The sequence below is a fragment of the Ricinus communis genome, chromosome 7 (genome assembly GCF_019578655.1).
Source record: "Ricinus communis isolate WT05 ecotype wild-type chromosome 7, ASM1957865v1, whole genome shotgun sequence".
Classification (NCBI taxonomy): Eukaryota; Viridiplantae; Streptophyta; class Magnoliopsida; order Malpighiales; family Euphorbiaceae; genus Ricinus; species Ricinus communis.
This window is the reverse complement of record NC_063262.1, coordinates 12,919,861-12,946,694: the sequence shown is the minus strand read 5'-3', so window position 1 is coordinate 12,946,694 and position 26,834 is coordinate 12,919,861. Positions and strand designations below refer to the sequence as shown.

General features: G+C 30.9%; 2 protein-coding genes across 2 annotated transcripts; one reads left to right on the top strand and one right to left on the bottom strand.

The window, feature by feature from the left end:
• Positions 1 to 3,085: 3,085 nt before the first annotated feature.
• On the bottom strand, positions 3,086 to 11,962 carry LOC8281204 (nuclear transcription factor Y subunit B-3). Its single transcript, XM_002516266.3, has 2 exons — positions 11,182 to 11,962; positions 3,086 to 3,683 (listed from the first exon to the last, which is right to left on the bottom strand). Exon 1 carries the CDS (start codon positions 11,882 to 11,884, stop codon positions 11,183 to 11,185), a length of 702 nt encoding a protein of 233 aa, XP_002516312.1. The 5' UTR covers positions 11,885 to 11,962; the 3' UTR covers positions 3,086 to 3,683; position 11,182.
• Positions 11,963 to 26,011: 14,049 nt separating this feature from the next.
• Positions 26,012 to 26,458, top strand: LOC107261024. The gene has a single exon (XM_015717510.1). The coding sequence runs from the start codon at positions 26,012 to 26,014 to the stop codon at positions 26,456 to 26,458; it is 447 nt and encodes a 148-aa protein (XP_015572996.1).
• Positions 26,459 to 26,834: the final 376 nt, after the last annotated feature.

Here is a 26,834-nt window from a genome sequence, read left to right as displayed (position 1 = left end):
ATGGTCATATGTATGTTTATTATCAACTCGAAATTTGGCATTTGCGAGATTACTTGCTTAAATAATTCAATTAAGAGTACAGTTTTCAAAATATGCTTTTAAGACAATTCATCTTGATAATGCTAGTTAATTTACATCTAATGCTTATAATGATTATTGCATGTTAATTGGAATAACTATTGAACATCTAGTAGCTCATATTCATACTCAAAATGGTCTAGCAAAAAATCTTTTATTAAACATTTTCAATTAATAGCTAGACAACTGCTTATGAAAACAAATCTCTCAATAATTGCTTAGGGAGATGCAATTTTACATGCAGCAACTATCATTCGCATTAGGCCAACTAGTTATCATAAATTTTCACCATTACAGTTGGTTTCTGGCCAGGAGCCAAATATTTCCCATTTTAGGAATTCTTGGATGTGTTGTTTATGTCCCAATTGACCCCCACATAAAAATGGGATCTCAATAAAGATTGGGAATATATATATTGGATATGAATCCCCATCTATAATTAAATATCTTGAGCCATTAATGAGAGATGTCTTTATAACGAGTTTAATGATTGTTATTTTAATAAGGCTTTGTTTTCTAAGTTTGGGGGAGAGAACAAGCAATTAGAAAAATAAATTTTTTGGAATAAGCCATCATTAAATCATCTTGATCCTTATTCAAAATAATGTGAACTAGAAGATCCAAGGATCATTTGCAAAATATCACAAACCAATTGCTAGATGCATTTTGTGATCCAGAAAGAGTTATTAAATCTCATATACCAGCTGAAAATGTTCTAGTAAGAATTGATGTCCCAATAGGACAACAAGTTAATATTATAGCAAATGAATCCATGACATGCCAGAAGTGTGGTAGGCCACCTAGTTCTAAGGATAAAAATCCAAGAAAGAAAAGGGAACAAAATAAACCAAGTGACAATCTCAAAATTGATGTTCCTGAAAAGTCTATAACAAAAGATATAGAAGAACAAATAACCCCAGAAGAGATTCAGATGTCTGAAGATGATGAAAACAATGAGATATTAATCAGCTATGTCACTTCAGATAAGAGAAGGAACCGAAGTGAAACTATTATCGACAATGTATTTGCATATGCAGTGGCAATTGATATTGCAAAAGAAAGTGAGGACATTGAAACTAAATCCATCATTGAATGTCAACATGATTTTGATTGGCCTAAATGGAAAGATGCAATTCATACATAATTAAACTTATTAGGAAAAGGCCAAGTCTTTGGGCCATTATTTTAATACATGAAGATATTAAGCTAGTAGGCTATAAATGGGTTTTTATGCATAAACGCAATGAGAAAAATGAGATTGTGAGATACAAAACACGACTTGTAGCATAAGGGTTCTTGCAAGCATTGATCATGAAGAAACTTATTTCTCAATAGTAGATGCAATTACAATTAGGTTTAGTCTCACCCAGCTCCAACTTGCTAAACAAACTGTACGATGTTAAATTAATGCTAGCTCCTAAATCAGCTAAAGCATTACCAATTGTCAAATCACCAATCACACAAGGGATAGTAAGAATCCCTAGATCATGCTTCTTCTTTGGTAATTTATTCTGAAGTATGGCCGAACACTCCTCATTTAAGGTCATATGGCCAAGTCCTCTAACTTCCTCTTGTTGCTAAGGATCTCCTTTAAGAATTTCACATACCTAGGCATCTGCGAACTAGCTTCAATAAAAGGTAAGTTAATTCGCAGTTGTGTAAACAAGTCAAGAAACTTACCGAATTGTTGATCGACTTTCTCTTGCTTCAGCCTGGCAGGATATGGGATCGGGGGCTGGTATTCCCTCAAAGGACTCTTCTTCTTGCCCTCTACCATTTCTAGCTCCATCACCTTGTTATCTCCATCTTTCCTATCTGAATCCACCTGCATAACATCATCATCATTAGGAATAGGAATAGAACTAGATAGTTGCTTACCTGATTGCAAAGTGATAACCTTCACATGCTCTCTCGGGTTGGACTCCGTATTACTGGGCAAAGTCCCCGAATCTCTTCCTCCCCTATGTTCAACCGCTTCCTCAACTGCCTGAGGGATCACTCTAGTTCTGTTAGAGGGTCTACTAGATCAGGATTGGACCTCCTGGTCATACACTACCTGAAACAACGAATAACCAACAACATAAACGAATAAAAGAATAAAATCAACTAAAAGCAAATAAAAAATAAAGAATAAATGGCTAAATTAATGAGAACACACAGTTCACAATAATTTTTCGGCAAACGGTGCAAAAGACTTGGCGCTAGCTAAAAACGACTAACAATCTACTTGCAAGTACACCTATCGAATGTAATCTAGCTATAGCAAGTATCAATGTCTTATCCCATGGGAATTGAGAAGCTACTGCTACTACACTATTCCAATTATCTAACCGATCAAAAGATGGTGAAGATGATTAACTAAAAATGATTGAGAATGCAAATAAAAACTAAATTTTAACAAAGAGAATGAAAGTTTGAAAAGACAATGAGTTAAGTTAACCCAACTGGAGATCCCCTTTTGCTAGCCGGTTCAAAAATAATAATTTATGAATTGATTAATTAATAATTGCGATATGTGGATAATTTCTTAAATGAATTGGCCTCTCTCTCGAGTTAACTAATTCCTAATCCTAAAGATCTCAAGTTGAAATCTCTTCCTAATAATTGATTTTAGAATAACATTAGTCTCTAAATTACTGCTAATAATGTCTAGTTCTTATTCCAGTAAGTTATTACACTTATCTCTAAGATGCAAATCACTTAATCACATAAGCAGTTGTCCAAACTCAATTGAATTTCTCAATTACAAAGGAGTTTTCAAATTGATTCAACAATGAAGAAGAAATAATAGATTTTATTGTACTTGGATGAAAACTACAATCTTAAATTAATAATTCAATCAATTAAGCATAAAACAAGCCTAGCATAGCTAAAGATTATCCCTAAATGGGTTTTTATAAGATTAGTTACGTATGTTCATGATTAAATTAATACAAGAATCAAATACAAAGTAAAACAAGAATTGAAAAGAACATATACACCCTTTTCTCAAATGGTGGAAATTTTATCCCCTCTTGAATAACTCTGAATCCAATCTCTACAGCTTAAGATCTCCTTCTTCTTTCCTTTGAATCTTCAATCCAATCCTTAAGAACAACTATCTGGATGATGTTGAAGTGGAATTCATTTCCGTTTTCCTCTTCTTGATCGTCTGGAAGGTTGCTCTTAAAGTCTGTCTTGAATACCCCCAAAGTTTTCTCTCTCCAGAATTCCTTTCTCTTTCTTATTCTTTTCTTTTAAATCAGGCTTCAGGATCCAACAAGGCTTGGATTTGGCCCGTGCTGACCAGTACGGCCTGGATCCATGCCGTGTTGGGCTAAAATTGTACATCTGGCCTTCTTTCACCACGGCTTGGACTTGGGCCGTGCTGCTCAGCACGAGCATGCTCCTAGGAATGTTACTCTTGAGAACCGTGTTGCAAATTGTTTCTTCTCACCATGGGTAAGGATAAGGATACATGCTTCTCAGCACAAGCATGCCTTTTGACCCTAAACGTGATTCTCAGCACGAGCGTGTTGGCAGGGCGTGTTGAATAGTCTAACGCGCCCGATTCGTCCGTTTCTTTCCCATTTTGGTCTGATTTCTCTTTAACTTTGATGATGTACCTAGAAAAATACCCGAGACACAAAGAAAACTAAAATAGGGTGATTCTAATACAAAAACACATAATTTACCCTAAAAGAAACTCAAAATCAAGCATACAAACATGTGTAATCTCAAGAATATCATAGGTGAACTTCATAAACCTAATGCCATCTTTAATCTATCTCCTATAGAGAGGACTAAGGTTTATGAGGTTTTAAAGGATTTGAAAGTTCTATATCATTTTGCTTCTAACATTTCTAGATGTGTGAACATCAAGGATCGGAAGATCTCAGGAATGAAGTGTCATGACCACCATATTTGCTGACAATGCCTTTTACCGTTCATAGCTAATGGGTTATTGTATAAGGATGTTTATGATCCTTTAATTGAACTAAGTACTTTCTTTAAGGAGTTGTGTTTGAAATTTTTAAATCCTAAAGATTTGGATGACTTGGAGAAATGAATTGCATTAACTCTTTGCAAGTTGGAAAAGATTTTCCCCCTAGCTTTTTTCGATGTTATGATTCACCTACCTATTCATTTGGTTGGAGAAGCAAAACTTATTTGTCATGTTCAATATTGTTGGATGTATCATAATCTAAAATAATTATTTGAATGAGTATCCCTGCTTATGTGCATCATATTAATTGAAAAACGATAATCAGTGTTAGGTATCTATGCACGCTAAATATTATTTGTACATAACAAGGCTCGTCCTGAAGGTTCGATAATAGAAGGATACATTATAGATAAATGCCTCACTTTTTGTTCGCGATATATAAATACTATGAGATAAAATTCAATCAACCGCCACAACATGATGATCATGTTGAAAGTGTTCTAAGTAATTTATCCATCTTTCACGAAAAGGATATCTCCCTAAAGCCTTTGACATTAAATTTAAAAGAATTTAATGAAGCATACTTATATATATTACAAAATTGCAAGATAATGTGGCCGTTTATAGAGTAAGTATTTATCTTTAATTTTACAATCTTCTAAATACCTACTAAATTGACATTTTTTCACCTTGATATTTTTTAAAGAACTTTTGTTGTAGTTAGCAAGGAGAATGAAAATAATGTGATCGTTAGGCATCAAAATCAATTTACACAATGGTTAATTTAACGTGTAAGTATTGTAATATTTCAAATATGTTTTATATTAAAAATTTATTGAAAAAGTTGATTTAAGTATTTTTCTATCTACTGTATAGATGTCCAAATTATATAAAAAAGGAAAAGTAGATAGAAATCTACTTAATTTAGCAATGGGTCCACATTAATTAGTTCGTCGTTGAGATACATTTATTGTCAATGAATTTAAATTCCATACAAAAGGACGTGAGCAAACATTGAAAAGCCAAAATAGTGGAGTCCTTGTGAAAGGAGATGACTCTTCTCTTATTAAAGAGTACTATGGTGTTTTGATAAATATTTTCATATTTTCTTTTGTAGGCAACAATAAGGTGGTTTATTCAAATGCTCATTGTGGGATATTAGGTGTAATGATGTAGGTTACAAGAGCGAAGTGTACCACTCCTAGAGATCCTTATTTCAATCCAATGACTGTGAACAATGATGACTCAATAGGTGAGCAATTATTTGATAATCACGAAGTGTACCAAAAAGAGGTGCCATAACAGAATATCATTTCTTTAGAAGAAATGAACATTGACCATATGTATGAGGTGCTGTAGCAAAATGATTCTAACGTAGAAAGTATGAAGTTATGAATGACCATAATATTGGAAATTTGAGTGATGATGAGAGTACTAATTTTCAAAGTGAAGAAGAGGATTTAATTGAGGATAAATCTGAAGAAGAGGAGGATGATGGCTAGATCTTCTTGATTTTTTAGAATTTAGTTCATAAAGTGTAGGAAACTAACAATTTAAAGTATATTATTTTTTGCTTTGATTTCATAGAAAATTAGTTTATTGATAAGTATAAAATGGTTTATTGATTACCATGTTAGATGCCTTAATATTGCATATTTTGAATTTTTTTTGTTGCTACTTTGTAGCTTATCATAAGGAATAAATACTCAGGTTTTATCTCTCTTTCTTAGCACATTAAATAATCCAAAATCAGTTTGTTTTTTGCACAAATGTGAAAAATAATTTTAAAATCAAATATGAAATTAAGATGTTTATTTTGTTTTTCCATTGATCAAATAATTTTATATTCTTATTTTAGTTGTTTGTTTCAGGATATTGTCATGTGGCAAGGTTCTTACTTTATAAGATATAGGTTTCAACTTCATAGTTTATCACATATGCATAACTTCATAACCATTATTCTTTTTAAAATTACATTCAACAGGATATGGCAATTATAAATCAATACAAAACGTAGCAGAGAACAATTTGTACAGGATTTACTTTACAAAATAGAAAAAATCTACCATTGCAATACAGAAGTCAATAGAATTTCTTAGAGTAAACAAATCTATCATTCAAGAGCATGCCTAGTATGCCTCACACCATGTACAAGATGATGATGAGACACAACCACCTACCTCAGACCTATTTCATGATTAAGATGAAACACAACCATCCTCTCCTGAATCAGAAATCATTCCTGAAGCTCAGCTAAATGAAGAATCTGGTGATGTTAATTATCAACAATAAATTTGCTCTATTTTGTCTATTTTTAAAATAGTTATTTGTATTTTTTCTTTTTGTATTCCTTTTCAATTTCATGTTTAGGAAATGGTTCAAAAGGAAAAAGAGGTGGAGGAAAGAGCAAATATATTGTTGTTGATTGGAATAAAAAGCATGGTAAGAAGATGATGGTTTGAATTCCTATTGAGATCAATAAAGCAGTTGGAAAAAATGCTCGAAAGTTGGTTAATTTTTATGGAATTATGGTGCGCACTCATGCCAAGATTAGTGCAAAGAGTTTGAAAAAATAAAAGATAAGCTAGGACAGACAATGTTTGAAAAAGTAGGTAAAATATACAAGTATATGAAGTTATTAATACATAATTTATTAACTAATTATTACTTTTTACTCTATCTATACAATTATTTTTCCACAGGACAAGTTTAAGATAAAAAATGGTAAAAACACAGTTTGTTTTAAGGAGTTTATCTTCACAACAGTGCGTCTCCTACATAAAATTTGGAAACACCAATTTTATAAGACTTTTATGAAGTTGGATGAAAAAGGGTAAGCTACATTTCTTCCTGAACACATGAGTGAAAAATATTGGAAGAAAATCACAGCTTATTAGAAATCATATGAGTTTTTGGTGAGTAATAATTAAATAAGAGGTATGATATCATAAATCTTAGAATATATCACATTACATTATTTCATTATAGGTTAATGTTATGCATAAGGTTAGCAATAAAAACAAGAATAGTCATTCCAAAATGAGAACTAAGCACACATATGGCTCAGATTCTTTTGTTGAAGTAGAAGAATGAACTGTATTATTTTCAAATCATTGATAAAGTATGGTATTTATAAAAGATACTATCTAATTTACTTTAATTTTTAATATATTATTGACAGAGTGATCCTCAAATTGGTGAGAAGTTAAGTGTTGATGAGGTATGGCTACTTCAACATACCAAAAAGAATAAGGAAGGTGAACTTGTTTGGCCGGAACCCATTTTTGAAGAAAATCATGTATGTCAGTTAACTGTATTATTGCATTGATGGTTTAAATTTTCATTATGTCTTATAATTTAATCCAATTAGAAGTAGAAAATTTGTCTTATAACCTAAGTAGATATAAAGTAGAAAAGAGCATAGCTATAAAATAAAATAAACAGTGAAGTAATAAGACCTGAATGAAATTTGATGCAATGTTTGTGACTTTAGAAACGTGTAATAGATGACATAAGAAGAGCCTAAATTATAGTTTGACAGTTATCAAATTGGTTATTTAGCAAGTTCTTATCTTTAACTCTTTGCAAATTGAAAAATATGAGTAAAAAAATTGTAATTGACAGTTGTTCTAGTGATTTATTCAACTAATTTTTATAATATCTTTCTGAAGCATTATTCTTGCAATTTATAATTTCATTCATGCAGAAAAGCCTGGATATTTTCGTGGAAAAGGTGCAGGAGTGAAGGCTCCTAGTTCAAAGAGCTCAAATAGAACAATAGATGTTGAATTAATACGTGAAATGCAACCAGAATCTCAAAATTACATTAAAAAGCGAATGGTTGAGGAATGTAAAAAGATGGAAATGATTTTCAAAGGAGAATAGGAGAGATGATTCAAGCACGTGTAGATAAAATACTATTACAACTAATTGAGACTCCTGATGATATAAGAAAGTTTATGAAAGACTTGGATTGGTAACTTATTAAATTCTTCCTTTAGATCTTTCTTTTATTAATCCTTTAAATTGAATTCATATTTTTTTATTGATAGATTATTGGAGTAAGGTTTCATGGAAGTTATGGAAATCTACAACCTTTTGTATAATGTTAGGATTCAAGTTTCTAGAAGTTGGTTTGTCCCCTTTGAATTTTGCATAAAATATGGATGATTGTTTTTAGTTTTAAGGGGATTGATAAGTTTGTGAATAAAATTGATTGATAAATTGAGATATTATGTTTCAATATACATCCTTTTAATTATTAATTTTTTTATGTATATTTATTTATGTTGATTATTAATGATATACTTAACTAATGTTTATGCAATAAGAGAAGTGTTGATAGTGATACATTAAAAAACTAAAATATTAATTTTTTTTTTTGGTATACATAAGTATTTGGATCAAGTGCATACAAAAATAGTCAATAATAATACTAAATAATAATCTTTAGACATGAATGTTTTACATTAGTAGTAATAAAATTTTATGATTTTAATATTTATGTATTTTCTTTTTCCTATTTGAATTTATCTCTTAAAAGTGTAGTATAAATTTTTTAAAATAATTTGATACCTTATGCTTAAAATCACCTTTCATAAATGTATAAAATTACCTTTGATATTAACGAATTGCTTGATATTTCAGTGTGAGAATGCAATATAGATATGCTAATTTAAAGATAAAATCAAATGACTAACAATTTTTATCTAGATAAGAAATATAAAATTGGTTGTTATTTTGATAAACTTAAAACATTAAGAAATTTACTTCTCAAGTGTTGTCTTTTTTTCTTTAATAATTTAATTATTTATCATATTTGTTTTTTACTTTTTATATAGAAAGTTTTTGCGTTTTCCAACAACCAAAGAATATTTTATTGGTTCTACTTCATGGAATTTCATTATTTTCTTTTTGGAAGAGGTTAGGTTGCTATTGAAAGTTGTATAATCTTTCTCCTTTCACCTGGTTATGGGATTTTCTTCTAGTGACAGGATGAACTTGAAATGAAAAGACAAAAGAGAAGCAATCTTAGAGGGAGTAAATAGAAGATCAAGATTGCGTAAGCAAGTACCATTGTAGTTTATAGTTTTCTTGTATTTAGATGTTCATTTCTTCATCCATGTATATTTATATGTGCAATTTCTTTTTATTTCATGTGGGAAGTTTTGATTTTTTTGTTTGGTCAGCTAGTCAAAAAGATTATTTCAACTATATTGTGTGACACATTCTTGTATGACAGGTGCGTTCCCATTTATATTAATTTACTTAGAAACTATTATGGGTTGTTTTTGTTATTATTTTATTAATGAAGTCCTATTGTGCCATAGGAGGTTTTTGGTATGAAGGTCAAGATTATGCTCAATTGAGATTCCAAGAGACACAGCATGACCAAACTACTCCTCTATCTAATTTGGTGACCATCCATCCTCCAAAAAAGGGGCAGAAGAGTATTTGTGGTTACTATTTTTACAAATTTAATGATTCACGCTTTAATGATGTTAATATAGGTTTCAAAAGAAAAAAATTCAGTTATCATAAGGGTTTCATTTTATCAAATGGTAATTATATTAATAACTTAAGGTGTTGTACACATAAATATCAATAACAAATCTCTGATTATTGTATGTGTACTACAATTTTGATACAAAGCTATAGTATGCTAAGGACAATGGTTTTTTTTTTTTAATAACATTAATGATGTTTAGAGCTTATACTACGAATATATGATTCTTGCAATTATACTTGACTGCTTGCAAATTTATACCTTTTAAATTCATATGGTTGGTTAAAATAACTAAAATTATAAATTTTATAAAATTCTCAAATGAGAGATTCTAAATAGAAATAACTCATGTTATCACCATTAATACTTTAAGTGACAATATATATTGTCACTGATTCTACATCTTGTATGAACATATATTGTCACTATTAGTACTTTTAGTAATAATAGATATTGTCACTATTAATAATTTTAGCATCAATAATGTTGTCACTATTAACTTTTATTTTGCCACACACATTGTCACCTATTAATAATTTTATGACAATATATATTGTCGCTATTAATTTTTTTTTTGATAAAATATAATATCACTATCAACAATATTAGTAACAGTTGTCATTGTTTATAATTTTTATAATAACAGATATTGTCACTATCAGTACTTTTAGTAACAGGTGTCACTGTTTATAATTTTGTAACAACACCTATTGTATTGTGACAATAGATATTGTCACTCTGTTAGTACTTTTTTATGACAATAGTTATTGTCACCTAATAATATTTTTTGACAACATGAATTGTTATTAGTAGTATTTTTTTTTGACACTAAGAGGAAATTGTAACATGTTATTTTGATTATTTACCTAATTTATGATATCAGTACAGTATCTATGATGATTTTTGTTTTTCAGTTACATTATAAGTTGTCACTAAAAATTAATTATGCGACAATAAATGATGTCACTAATATAATTCTTTTGGTGACAATTATTATATCACTGATAATATTGACTTTTAACTACACAATTATAGGTGACAACTTCACGACAATTTTTTATTGAAAAAAAAAGTATTGGTGACAATTTAAATTTTTTTATAAATATCTAATTGTTGCAAATTTATTTTTTTCTTGCAGTGGTACACAAGGATGTGTCTGTTATATCCCCACTATATGTTTCAACTAATGAAAATAAAAACTTAAAATTAATTGTGTTATATATTATAGTTAGTACCCTAAGCATCTAATTAATAATCAGTAAAATTTCAGGCCACAAATATGGCATATAGCCTAAAAATAGTAGAAAACATTCAAAATAAGCAATTATATCCTGACATATGATCCGATAGCCAAATATGTTAAAAAAATTTGTAAATTTTCAAATAATGTAAATTTTTCTTCTATATATGTTTACCAATTTTTAACAAGAAAAAAACACCTTTTTCTTAATATGATTTATATATATGTATATATACATGTTTTTACATCTCTACAAAACTATAAGAGTATCAAGCCAAGTTGATTGAACATTATGCTCAAATTAAATACGTATGCATGTAACATCAAGTAAAGTACGTAAGATTTTTCTATCAAAAACAAAATGAAGAAAAGTCATCTCTCTCACCTTTTCTTGATTTTTTTTTGTGCCATAATAATTTTATGATCTCTTACCTTACCAGTGACCCACTGAATCAATTTGATCTTGTTGCTGAAGTTGCTTTTGGATAGAGGTAGAGGAAGAAAATGCTAAGGAAAATGCTTGATCAGTAGCAACAAAAGATGGTTGAGACATAGGAGCAGTGCTGGCTGTGGAGGAATATACACTACTATAAGGAGGTAAGTTTTGTTCTTGTTCTTGTTGTTGATGTTGTACCCTTTGTTCTATTCTTTGTTGCTTTGGAATATTAAGCTTCTCACCTTCAATCTCACGGTACTTGCTGATATACAATTTTAGTGGGGCGACATAATCTTCAAACCCTAATGTTGTTATGGCCCAGATTATGTCTTCGCCATTAATAGTCTTTCTCTTCTCCCTTTGGCATTTGTCAGACGCTTCTCCAGTGACGAAGCTAATGAATTCAGACACGCATTCTTGAACAGTCTCCTTTGCATCTTTCGAAATTTTTCCATTTCCTGGAATCACTTTCTTCATTATTCTGCCAACATTCGCTATAGGAAGGAAGCGATCTTGCTCTTTGTTTATGTTATTGCTGCTGCTGCAATTATTATTTTTGTTGTTGCTGTTGCTGCTTTTGTTGTTGTTGTTGGTGGTGGTGGTGGCGGTGCTGCTACTAGTAGTGCTTTTCAAACAAGGACTTTCTGGGCTTCCTAAGGAAGGGCCATATGGACCACTTCCATTGCTCTCATCTTCCATTTCTCTCTTCCACACACACACATACAAATGCTAGAAATAATCTAAGAAACTAGGTTTAAATTTTCATGGTGTTTAGTGATCTGTATTTCATTGAATTAAATGGAAAGAAAAGCATAAAAGTAGGCAAATTGAGAGGGGGAGAAAGAAAAGCACTTGGCTGATTTTAATTAATAAGCCTGTGGACGCGCTCCCTATGTGGAGAAGGTAATAACTATAACTATAATGACCTAATCTAACTATTCTTTATCTTTTTTTATTTTTCAACATAGACTCCCTCCTTAATTGACAAGAGTTGATGAATGCCTTCTGCTTGACCTTCAAAATCGTAATGAATAACAATTGACTCTTATATGCTAGTTATATATATATATATATGTATATATATGTATGTACATACATATACGTATATATATATATATATATATATATATATATATATATATATATATAACACCATAGAATTTAATTGAATACTATCTCAAACAAATTATTTAACTTTATATTTACAATAATAAACAAACAATAGCTAATTTTAAAAAACATTATATTGGAATGCAATACTCAGTTAATGTAATGTAGTCTATAGGTTTACGAGGGGCATTCTGAACTAAAATTTTTAGAAGGTTTGGAAACCTTTATTAATCTGCCTCTAGTCAATCGAGATATATGGATAAGACAAGATTAGGTGTCCATGTAATCACTGTAAATTTCTAAATGGGGCTTTCCATGACCTAGATGCAGTCATATACCATATGGCGAAGTATAAATTTGTACCTGGATATTTTGTATGGATATTCGAAGGTGAAAGGATAGTTAGGATTGACAGTATTTCTAATCTCAATGGTATAAGTGGTGTTGCTAGAGAAAAAACATATGATCCATATTACATGATGGTAATGGATACAATGGATATTAATTTTTAATGTCTATGATATGAAGGAACCTCCTAATGCTGAAGCATAGAAGTTTTATGATATACTAAAGGCTACTCCTAGTTGTAAGAGGCATTCACAACTCATTGCTCGATTCACGAGTATGAAGTCAGAGAACCACATCATTTATAAGATATATGATATGATAAAAGAGATAGCATCTAAAAAAATTTGGTCACTAATAACTTTAACAACACTAAAAAATTACTTAATAGTATGTGTCTGCTAGTTGAAAAGATCGATTGTTGTTTCAATGATTGTATGATATATTGGGCTGAAGATATTGACTTAGTGAACTATAAGTTTGGTAGCCATTCGTGGTTCAAGAAAACATATTGGGGCAACCATTGGCTCTATTACCTTCCATACACCCTCAGTTACACCCACAACACCACATCTACTACTTCTATTCTATCACACACTACGCGAGTGCCACCACCCTCTAGGACCTTGCTGGTTGGATCTTCATTGAGAGGTTCTAAGCCCCAGTTTTGGTTTGAAAATAAGAAGTAATAAATTTAAGAAGTTATATATATATATATATACAGCGCCACCACCCTCTAGGACCTTGCTGGTTGGATCTTCATTGAGAGGTTCTAAGCCCCAGTTTTGGTTTGAAAATAAGAAGTAATAAATTTAAGAAGTTATATATATATATATATATATATATATATATATATATATATATATATATATATATATATATATATATATATATATATATGTATATATATATGCATACATATATATATGTATATGTATAAACTAAAATTGCTCAATTATTATATATGGGTTGTTACCATCTCATATGTACTCTGCAAGGATCACCAAGATTTTAAAAAATATCATAGAGTATGAGAGCTACATGCAAAGGTTTGTGTCCAAGAAGAATAAGGACTCATACTTCATTGAGTTTAAGGTAATTCATTATTATAAGATTTTAAATTTCTAATAATTTTTAAATGTAATAAACATGTTTCTGTTGATTCTTGTTGAGCTTGAGATATTTTATTACGTGATAAATTGTGTAAACTATTATTTAATAGGAAATATATCCATTTTACTATGGATATGTCTATATTTTAGGAAAGATGCTGCCGAGATTTTATTAAAAATTAATTAATATTGATATATATTCTTCTGTTTCTTTTAGAGAAATTCTTCAATTAGGACTCTATATACGAGGGTCTCCTTAGGGCTTGTGATAGGTGAGCAGTAAGAGATACCGAGATATGGTCTCCACGTGGAAGATGACCATGAAGAGGCCTTGATGTGTGCTAGAGAATACCTCAGCGCATTGGAAAAATTACTAGAATAGGTTTGAGGTGAAAGCAGCCTCTGAGACCCACAATAAGAATTGTATCACTGTAGTTGTCAGACTTGGTATAAGCCAGTTCGTCACACAGCTGGGTCAAGATCGACCATTGACCGCGGACGACAATAGTAAAAATTATACACTTTTTAGTTATTAATTACAATATTTGAATTCCATTTATAACTTATAAGTAATTTAATCTTTCATTTTTCTTTTGTTTAGTCCACTCAGTTGAGTCGTGATCCTACCGCTTTTATGCTATTCAAGTGATTACACAATAAGTTCGACCGTCAGTTCATCGACTATAAGTCCCAACAGATCGACATAAATGACTTCTATACTTATAAATAAAAATTAATAATATTTTATATTCAAAGGGCTTATATATATTGCCTTTTCATTTTTCAAATTTTAGGATTTTATTGAGGCATGGGCAATTCTTCTAATTCTTTAGTGTTTAATATGTCACAATTATTTATCGATATCATCGGCAAGGAGAAAAAGCAGCTTACTTAGGATTAAAGGCACACACTTTCACCTAGGCGCGAGATTCGATCGGAGGTCGACCATGAGTACAACCCCCATATAATGGATGATGCAACACATTATAAGGATGTTTGGTGCTAGCATTGTTCCACCACCTAAACTTGCTCTACCACCCGGTGCTTTTGCTACTAATACGTTAGACTTGCTGGAGATGATCAAACTTACTCCTCTACTGCCTCCGATTAGACATCTTTTTCATTTTTCTAAAACATTATTTCTTGTAAATTATTAGTTTTATTACATTTTTGTATTTAATTTATAAATAAATTTTTCATGCATATTTCTCAATTTTAATTAATAAAGCAGTAAACTATAATTAGTATTACATTTATAATAATTATTAAAATTCAATCCAAAAGAAAATTCATGCATTTAGTGATGGACTAGCAGTTGTATTTATTTTTAAAAAATTGAATAATTTTTACAGATAGTAAATCTCTATCGCTAAATTCACTAATGTATAGCTACAACCATTCCTATTGTTAATTTGAAAGCCGATGCCACTTTACCTACGCATACAACAATGTCGTTACTTGTCTTTACCAACAGCTAGCCCATTGCTAAATTTAGCAATAACCACCATCATTATCGTTACTTCTGTAACGATGACGACGTGCGCTTGGCGTTATGCCGTTGCTACTCTCTTTTACTGACGACACACCTCTATTTAGTGATGGTAATGTCCGTCAATAAATACAGTTTGTTTTTTAGTGTTACAACATTCTAAAATAATATTGATTTATCAATTCAAACTCAATTTTCACCAAAACAACTAAATATTTACAAATAAAAAATACTTGAGATTGTTGATATTTGATCTATATTTAACAAATAAAAAAATATACTTAAATATAATTTTTCCCACGTAATGTTCTTTTTAGTTCTGAAATTGTTGTAGAAAATAATATGTAATGGATTGAATTCATTGTTTTGCATTGTTTTGAGGATTTTGTTTGGTTGATTTTAGGTAAAGAACGGTATGAATGTATATAATGTATAAATAAAATAATTTTGAGTTATGAAAGTATTTTTGCAAAGAATCATTCCTAAAGTAAAAATAAAAGGTTTCTTTTGTCTTTTTATTTATGTGTACAAATTTCCTATAAAGCACCTATTTGATATAAGGTCAAAACTAAAAATGAAAGAAATAAGAATGAAAATGTATAAGAATAAAATGAGAATAGTTACCTTTGATATATTATTTAGTTTAATGTAAAATAAGAATAATTTTTATTTATTATTGACACTAATAATAATATTTAATTATTAAAAATAATAATGCTTAACTTTTTTATATTATATACATTAAATATATAAGAAATAATATAAATATAAATAACAATTATTGTTTCATTTGTTTGACTTGATTTTATGAGAATGGCAAGTTTATTCCCTAAGGAAAAAGAGGGTCAAGTGATTTTATTTATGGAAAAGTTTTATCCGATATTGGAACGATTATTAACAAACCAAATACTAAAACTAAAAATTGCTTATTCTTGTATTTATTCCTATTGATAACTTGATCAAAGAGAACAACTACTAACGAGTATCTTAAGGTCTGACCTAAGCTCTTAAGTGCCTGCAACAAGGGTTAGAAAGTGTTGGACGAGGTTGCTAGTTACTTACTCCAATGGCTAAGTCAATAAAGGGGGTATGAAGGTAAAATATATATTGATTATGGAAGAATGAATATACCTGATGTATTACACCATAGTCCCTTATATAGGGCTGAAAGATCTCTTAATCCTACTAGAAATAGGATTGCTTGAATGTAAGGTCCCTTAATCCCAATAGGATTAGTTCTCTTGGTCATATAATGATATTGAAGGTCGGGCCTATTTTACTTAGTCAGAGTCTGATTATGACTTGGTCTGCAGAACTCCTTATCTTATTTGATTTGCACTTAGTCAATCTCGTGTTTCTCGATATATAGAATGCTTGGTTACCATTAGTTCCCCTTTTTGCCTAAGAGTATTTATTCTCAGTCTAATATGCCTGCTCAAGCTCAAACGCTTAGCCTTTTGGATGAGCTTAACATATCTTAATAAGTTGTAACAAGGGACGTTCTTGAAGCTTGATCGGGTTACGAGTTGTGATTATGCTCGGCTACAAATTTTGGATTTCAAACATCTGGTAGGTGAAAAGACTGGCATGTCTCTTGACACTTTGTACATTGCGCCAAACATAATGAGCGCACTTATTTACCCATATTCCAAAATATTCCTTTGATGACCCGAAGGGTATTTTGGTCATTGTTGGGGCCTTTAATTTTCTGGTTTCTTTCACTATTTCGCAATCTTTGCCTTCTGGTTTATCATTTTCTGCATTTTTTCTCCTGCTCTTGGATCTATCTGCATTCATGCTTCATTTTCTTTCTTTCTTCATCTCTCTAGACTATAATTCATCACTAGTAAGTGTCTCTTACCTTTTCTTAATTGTTTTTTCTCTTGTTTTAGCTTTTCATCTTCTTCTTTTGCATTTTATATCACCTACAGTTTGGAGTCAGTCCAAATGCACTCTCAAAGTCCTACCATTGAGTTTGTTATTAAGGAAGAGCCTTCCTCTCATCAGGAAGAAGCTGAAAGTCCTTATTCTTCTTAAGAATAATGTGAATGATCACCATCTCTACCCTACTAGAATGAATTTTTCTCATTCAAGTCATCTCTAAGCTCGGTATAAAATACCTTATAAACTCACCCTTAAAGAGTGTCTTGAGCATTTCCTGAGTAATAGTGTTCCCGAGGCTGGCCATATAGTGCTTTAGACTCCTTTATCAAGGTTGTAATCTTATATACAAACAAATCTATTCCTCAGCTTTACCCCAATCGATTAATCTCCTTGTTTCTTTTAAGCAACTTTATAAAAATTTCCCATCGTCCCTACACCATACTTTTTCTCTAGTTTTATTTGGTTGATCGGGCGGCTGAGTATGCCTTTATATATCTTAGTGCTTGTTCTGGCCATAAGATTCTAGATTGTTTTTATCTTCTATACATAATTGGCAAGAGTCATACTTCCCAGTTTCCCATCCTACCGATTTTGCTAATATTTTAAAAAGGTGGCTTGTTCCTCAAGCTAAGCCAACAAAATTAAACCTTAGAGAGAATATTAAAAATAAAAAGATACTGATGAGCCTTAGAAAAAAAAGGAATTCATATTCCTATTTCTCTTCTCATCTCTCAATTTCTTGTTGAAACTGAGATGCCTGAATAACAAGGAGCTGAGCTAGGTGACGGCTCTTTAAGTATATGTAGTGACAACTCTTTAAGTATACCTACTACCAGCACTCATTTTTTTTGAATCTTGAGAGAATTAGGAAAAAGCTGATGATTAAAATTACTACTTTTTTTGAGTCTTTAGAGGTTGAAGAATTTAGGTTATGAATAATTAAACCAAATATTATTTTCTGAAATTAATTAGGACTAAATTGATAAAAAAATTAAATTCTAGTGGTGAATTATAAATTTTGAAAGTTTTGGGACTAAAGCGTAAAATCCTTTACAACTTTTTCCCCTGAGCGAATTAGCTGTACATAGAGCCGATTGACTTAGCATAGAGCCATCGACTCTATATAGAGCCGATTGGCTCTACACAGTCCCGACTGGCCTCAAACCTAAAATTTGCATAATTTCTCAATTTAAAACGTAAAAATTAGTGAAAGTACATCTTTTAAAACACTTATTGATAAATATTCAAATTTTAACTAATATTTAATGATTTATTTAGTATTATCGATAAACACTCTTATAAGTCCAAAATTGATTATATTTATTATGGATATTTATCAGAAATTGAGAACGTATATCAAGAAGGCTCTCTAGGGTTTCTTGAATTTTTTCTTTAAATAAAAAGAGAAGCCTTGAGCTTAGGGTTAGCAATTCTTTGCGACTTTCAGCAAAATGATAATAAGTATTTTCAGAGGCCGTACACACTTTCAAAGATTAAACATATAAAATGTTGGGAATTGATATCAAAACATAAGGAAAGGCACAACAGAAGCAATCAAAACTTTTATTAATTCCCACTAAGGATCTCATTGATTAAGATAGTCATAATACACAAAACAAGCAAAAGATAGAGAAGGCTTACAAAGGGAGTTTTCAGCCAATCCAATGAGTACTTCTTGCTTTGTTGATTCGTGATTTTTCTCAAGGATGATTGATGCACTTTAAAGCAATTCAAGTGACCAGCCTCTTTTGGTGATCCACACAAGCTTCTAAGCAAAGATCTCACTAAACCACTTTTAGGAGATTGAGAAGAGATGTTGGATATTGAATGCTAGTTCCAAGCAAGGGGATGAATCAATTAATCTTATTGAATGATTCACCTAAGGTATACTTCTCAAAGAAAATATTTTTCTTTCTTAGATGTGCCACCATCCTTCAACTTTTTCCCTTTTCCTTATTGCCACCCTATATTCATCTTTATCTATGTATATGGCCTTTTAATCAAAGTCCTTAAAAGTTTAGAATTTCTATAAAATCCTAACTTACTTTAAGTTGGGCTTTATTATCCTAAATGAATTTTAATTAATATAAGAACTAATCTATGGATAATAAACCCATTATAGGCCCATAATATAAGGCCCATTTGCTATTAATTATTAATCTTTAATTAGGCCAATATATATGAGCTTAAGTCCAAAGCATAAAACATCATTTTAATCCTCAGTTAAAATATATTTTTGTGTGACCCAAAAGGTTCCTAACATGTTGGAAATGAATATGGATTATGAATTAAACTCTTTTATTTCAATGTTAATTCTCTAATGTAACTTAATCTATATTCATAGATCAAGATTGGTAACTAGCAATGCATCATGACCATACAAATATGTAGGAATGATTAAAGTGCTTTAATCAACCTTTGAGTGAATAATCTCACAATATAATTCAATGCTTTTATTGTACTTTTATCCTAATAGATTCATAGAGCATGGATGCAAGTGTCAACTTTATCATTGAACTAATTATATTTTTATAATACCCGTAAATAAAAAAATAAAAAATAAAAAATAAAAGATAATAATAAAAGAATAAAAAAAATAAATATAACAACTTTTTCTACCTCCCCTCTTCCTCTCTCCTCCGTCACCTTCCTCTCTTCCCTACCTCCCATTTCCGCCGCCTACACCTTCTACAAGCCACCGTAGACTTTTTTTCCCCCTCCTATCATTGACACCGCCCTCTTCTTCTCCCATTCTCGCTGTTGACATCGAGTTCGGGGATAACATTGCTCATCCTCGCTGCCGCTGCAAGTGCAGCCTTCTATTGTCGTCCTTTCACTTGCCCGACGCTGGAATCGAGCTCCCCACCATCGAATATCCCCAAGCCAAGCTCCCTAGCTATTTTTCCTCCATTAGTAGTAGTGTATAGCCTTGTCGGAGTTAAAAATTTCTGGCCTCGATTCAGTGGCTTCCGACGAGTTTCCGGCAAAAGCATTTGCATTTTCACACTCCTGCAACTCAAGCTTCGCATAGGTGCTTCTAGATTCAAAATTCAACACCGTTGGCGGTACTGGCTTTCAGACCCTGGTGTTTTCTAGATGTGCAGAATGTCGAATTTTTGATTCGATATAATTTTGTTTGGATCTTAAAAATTTTCTTATAATTTTAGAAAATATTATTACTATTAATTGTCAATTATAAATAATTTAATTTAATTAGATTTAATTAATTATAACTTAATTATAAATATTATAAATTAATTAGTATGATTAATTATTGTTCTGATTTGTGATAGATGTGGTTGTGTATAATTAGTTTAAATACCAGCAAATTGCTTGTGGGTTGGTTGAGAAATAAATGTTTATGCAGGGCAGATAAATAATTTTGTGGTTTTAATTGCGTTGCGGAGTCGGAAAAAGATAATGCAGTTTTGATGGCCCAACTCCCGTTAAATAATTATAAAATATTTGAAGTATTTTTAACAGGTTCTGGACCCATTTTATGGGGGCAGACGTCCATATTTAGGGGATATTCTGTCGAATTTTTGAGTCAGAATTTTTTAGGCAGTCTAATCTAGGAGTCTAGGCCTAGAAAAAATTAACAAAATCTCATTAATTGAGTTATTTTCATGAATAGATAATCCATCTGTCCAGCCAGCTCCACCCGAGGCGCGTAGGAGCAGACTGTAGACTGTGAGTTAAAGTTATATAATCAACTGCTTCTATGTCATGTCTAAACTAAATGCATTGTTAATTGATTAATAATTATTATGATCATTATTAGCATCATTATTAGATTTTCTATTTGATTAAAAATAATTACAATTATTATTATTAATTTTATTTTTATTATTATCGATATCATTATTTTTGCTATCATATTTATTGTTATTTTAATAATACTATTATGATTACATCTAATTTTCATGTTTGCTATACTCGAGGCTATTCAACTTTAATTCTTAATATGTTATTGAATAATTATGTTTACTTGTGATTTGTACTATTTATAATTATTATTGATGCTATGATTATAAATTCGGGATGAGGCGGTAGTACAACATGTCACCTGATAGGTTGCATCAGGACCACGTGCACATTGGTATTAAACAGAGACAGGTAGTAAAAGAATATTTTTTTTGAAATTTACCCTGGTCTAGTACAACTCTATAGACTATAAGAACTTGATCACCTGGTTGAGCATTGCCCTTTAGGCGCCGGCTTTATTGGAAATTAAGTGATTAGGCTGGATATAAGGACCTTGGTCGAGCTTTATTCTCTAGACACCAGTCTTAATAGAATAAGAGAGCTGAATTGCTAATAGGATTAGAGTTTAGGATTCTACTGGGGTACTCATCCCATAAATGTTTAAATTGTATTTTTCTAAATTTGGCATATGACACATGTTTTGATATAATATGATATTTTATTATGATTAATTAAATATTTTATTGAGATGGCTGTATTTATTTTAGGACTATATGATTTTAACTCACTCTCGAGGGTAATAGTCTCAATTTTAATTTTTCAGGTGACAGCTAGGTTTTCCGTCATCTTTCTCTTGATAGCCTGACTTCCTTCTCCTTCGGACCTATTGTAATTAATTTCTACTTTTTGCATTTCGAACTATTTAAGAATCTAGACTCTCTGCATTAGTGGTTCCGAAGCTTGAACAGTTTATTTTGGTATGTTAAAACTATGGAAAAATATTAAGCGATCATGCTGATAGATTAATTTAATTATGTTGTGGTCATGCGAATAAATTATTGGTATATTTGAGTAGCATGTATATATATATATATATATATATATATATGCATATTTGGATTGTTTATTAGTTAGGCTTGCTACGGGTTTTGGTAGCTTTAAGCCTACCCATTTCCTAGTCCCGGTCATAGGCCCATAGATCGTATCATGACATATTTGTTCTTGATAATTGCATATAACATTTTGAATAAAATCTATGAAATACTTTTTATAATCTTCATTCATGCAACCTTGACCAAGGATTTCTATGTTAAAGCATATCAAGAACCATCAAGATAAGGTCCCATGACATATTACCTTCAGCAATGAATTTTTTATTACTAACTTATTATCTTCATATGACTCTTATTATACCCAATGACTATCCCTTGAGCACTCCATGGATAGGAGAACATAAGATAGTATCAAATTATAGTAATCCTCACATAAGATATTATAAGGTTATCTCAAGTCTAAGGATCACGTCTTACATGATTGTCATGAGAGTATTATCCATAGACACTTGGGGTAAGTTCCATATGGTCTACTTAGTGGGATCATGTTCAATGAACCTATTCTTATAACAAGCACTCATATGTTTATCTCGAAATTCTTATTCCTCAATCTTATGAGAAAGATTTCTTACTTCATAAGTAAGTGATAATGCAATATGGTAGTCTCGAGCGTTTAATCAATATCCAATGATCAATATCTAATTCTTGATCAAACATCAGCTATGAACAATGTTAGATATATGTCCTAAAAGCCAATTAGACTTTTGCTTTTTGGTTTATACATTATGATTTTATTATGTAATGAATATCTTTTTATTTGGCAGTTGTCTATCATTCATTTTTATAGTAATATAATTATTGAATGAGTCCAATAATATTTATTAAAGACTCCATTCTCAAGAGTTGAGAATATGAGTAATGAATGATCTTTAGAATAAATATTATAAAATAGTTCTTAATCATAGGATTAAATATTGGACATCTTTAATTTGGAAGACCAACATAATGCGTTTAACCTTATAATTAGTATGACATACTAATATATATAGGATGGTGAGTCTCATGTTGTTTAATATGAGTTACTAAGTTAATCATTATGGTTCACTTATGAGACGAGTGGATTGAATATAACTTGAAGAAATAATGAATCACATGGATGATTTACTTAAGTCATTGATTCATTATTAAGTTATGATCGTATAACTGATCCTTAGACCTGAGATGACAAAGTTATGTCATGAATATGTAATTGGAATTTGCTTATGCGTGAGGTATCCATTCATACCTAGATTGGATACTTGCAGATAGTGGCTCCAGTTACATATGCATAGAGGCAGGTGTTCATCAACAAGGAATCCATTGCCTTAAGTAAACAAGGAGAATATCCTGTGCAATTCGATGACATCTTGACTAAAAAATCCTTGGCTGAGGTAATTCTGATTAATGGAAAAGGGGTTTTTGCATTAATTATATTTAGTCGAGATGTATCTTGGATTTGGTCACAGAATCAAGTTAATGGATTTGACTATTCCATGATCCTCACTTGATCGAAATATTGTTTAATGGAAGGATTTAATTACACGGTAATCATGAATAAAGGGTTCATGGATGATCAATGCCTTTATTATTAATTAGGTAATTATAATATGTTGCTAGATGTTACTTATAATTTATAAGAACGATTGAGGGACAATTATTTAATTGTTTCCTTAGTTGATTAAAGTGTTTTTAATTAATATTAAAGAGTTTAATATTAAATTTCCACTGCCAATTAATAATGAACCTAGAAAGTTATACACGTGTTATATATTGACGGAGACACATGTCATCACAAAAGAGTTTGTAATGACATGTATTTGTACAGCAGCTTGACACGTGTCATCATAAAAAGGTTTTATGATGACATGTGTTAGGAAAGCAGCTTGACACCTGTCACCACCAAAAGGGTTTTATGATGACATGTGTTAAGAAAGCAGTTTGACACGTGTCATCACCAAAAGAATTTTATGATAACATGTGTTAAGAAAGCAGCTTGACACATGTCATCACCAAAAAGATTTTATGATGATGTGTGTTAAGAAAGCAGCTTGATACGTGGTGTATATATAGCTTGACACGTGTAATCATAAAAGACTTTTATGGTGACATGTTTAATACTGCTTGTCACATGTCATCACAAAAGAGTTTTGTAATGACATGTGTTTGTACAACTGTGTTAAGGATTATGAAAATCCTTAATAAGAGAGTTTCTTACTCCTATTATCATAAGAAGAAGAATAGAGATAATCGACATACTTATAATCATAACAAGGTTATCATAATAGAAAACTTAAAAGTGGAAAAGGAGTTCTTCATCTTCAAGGATTAAATAGCTTTGCTTGAGGTTGGTTGTGTGAGATAATCTAGAGGATTTGAAATTGTGAATCTTTATTTGATTCTCTAACAGAAACATCATCAACAATCAAGAATCGAATTCTGCTCTTCAAAGGTTGTAATCTTTTTCTTTGTGTTCTTCACGTTCATAAAAGAAAAGTTATTTCCTTTTTCAAGTTAAATCCTTAATACAACTTGTAACCTTAATTTTTATGAGATATAAAATGTTTAGAGCTTCCACTGCGCCACTGCATGTATGTTTTTCCAACAATGGTATCAGAACCAACCTGTTGATAATTGAGAATTTTTAATAATTCAATAAGAATTAGAGAGAAGAAGTTAATTTGATTGCATGTAGGATGATTTTGGGCTTAGGAATCCATTTGATATGTTTCTTTGATCTATTCATTTGGTTTGTGAATTTAATCATTTATATTAGGATTGTAATTAATTATTTTAGTACCCTTTGATTTTATAATCTTATTTCACCTTAGTATGCTAAGGTTTATAAATTGTAAAGTTTTACAAGTGAAGAAATTTAAAGATTCAAGAATCAAAAGGGAACTAGATCATCTAAAATGCAAGAAAACCAGATCGTCATGATTTGATTTAGGCTTTTGGTTTTCTTATAATTTATTATAACCCTAGGTGCCTAAATTTAATTCATGGCTCTAGAATTAAATTAGAATAGGTAGCCCTTAATCATCTGAATTTATTTGTCCGCTTTGATATGTATGGGATGTGTGTTTAAAATGGATATATATTGGTGAGACCTAATAAAAACTAAAATATTCCAATTAATATTAAGTTGATAAATGGTAGGCTTTTGGAAAATCGATATCATGGCTCTCCACTATGTAAAATTTAAAGATTTTTATGGTCTTAGTAATCAATCATGGACAAACTTTGAGGCAATGAAAGATCATATGATAAATCTGTTAAATTTTATTAAGCATTTGATGTTATAAGTATAATTGCTATTGGTGGCCAATATGTTGACTCATGATGAGGTTCTAATAATTGCAATTATATTTGTTGGATATTGAGCTTGACTTAACTATGTACAATGGACCAATAATCGATGAGACGTGAGGTTTAAAGTACTAGGAGTCGAAGTGTAAATGATTGGCTAATGCATGAGATGCATATAATATGAGATATTTACAAATAAAATTTTAATAACCCAATAATCGATGAAATGTGAGGGATACTAAAATTTGGTAAGAAACCAATCTCCCTCTAGAAATCCACTAATAAGGATTTCCGTTTCTCACTAGAAAATGTGAGATTCGCCAAGTTAGTGGGAGTCATCATTTCAATTTAAAGACCAAAATCAAAATGAAATTACATAATAAGTCACTAATAATCTATTATTCTTTGCAGATTTAAAATGCCCCTCAATCCACTTGCGAGCATACTCGATGCTAACCGGTTGACTGCACTGAATTTTGTTGACTGGCTTAGGAATTTGAAAATAGTTCTCAATTATAAACAAATTGCCTATGTCTTGGATACCAAGGTTCCCGGTCCTCTTCTTACCGGGGCATCGAAAGAGGAACATGCTACACTTGAGAAGTGGCACTCCAATGACATGTAAGTTAGGTGTTATATCCTAGCTTCCATGACTAATGAGCTGCAGAGGCAGCATGACAAGATAACTGATGTTGCTAGCATCATTCTTCACCTTCAAGAGTTGTATGGTGAATAGATCAGAACTGCTAGATTTTATATATCAAAGTAGTTGTTCGGGTCTAAGATGGTTGAGGATGCTAATGTGTTAGCACATGTACTTAAGATGATCAATTTGATTGAGCATCTTGAGGTTTTAAATTTCTCTATAGATGCAGATCTACAGACTAATTTGATATTACAATCATTGCCTGATTACTTTTCCACATTCATTATGAATTTTCATATGAACAAAATTGAGTGTACACTAGCTGAGCTCCTTAATCAAATAATGACAGCTCAGGGAACTATGCAGGGTAAAGGTAAGGAGACTACTCTTGTCTTTACTTCAACTAGTAGGACTAAGTCAAAGAAAAAGGCAAGGGGAAGATTTGCGATTAAACCCACTAGTAAAGTCTTCAAGGCTAGAGGCAAAGGAACAGGCAAGGAAGTGTCTAATGACAAAGGGAAGTGTTTCTTTTGTCAAAAGGAAGGACACTGGAAATGCAATTGTGTTGAGTATCTGAATCCTTGAAAGTCAAGGAAAGTGAAGGTACTATTATCTTTTGTGTTTCTAAGTCTTGTTTTTCATTTGGTTCATCATCATTTAATTCTTGGGCATATGTTTGTAGTTCTATGCAGGATTTGGCAGCAAGTAGGATCCTTAAGAAGAATTAGATAGTTCCAAAGACTGGGAATGGAGCAAGTGTTGCTGCAATCGCTATAGGAACTATTTTTACTATTTTTTCTACTGGATATAAATTAATATTAGAGAACTACTTATATGTACCTAATGCATATAGAAACATCATTTCACTTTCTACTTTAGTAGTCAAGAATTATGAATTCAAGTTTGTAAATGATGTTTGCCTAGTTCATTTCAGAAATGAATGTATAGCATATGGTACTTT

What these genes read in the sequence shown, in the direction of transcription:
- LOC8281204 (XM_002516266.3), bottom strand. Translation starts at nt 11,884, where the DNA reads ATGGAAGATGAGAGCAATGGAAGTGGTCCATATGGCCCTTCCTTAGGA.
- LOC107261024 (XM_015717510.1), top strand. Translation starts at nt 26,012, where the DNA reads ATGGTTGAGGATGCTAATGTGTTAGCACATGTACTTAAGATGATCAAT.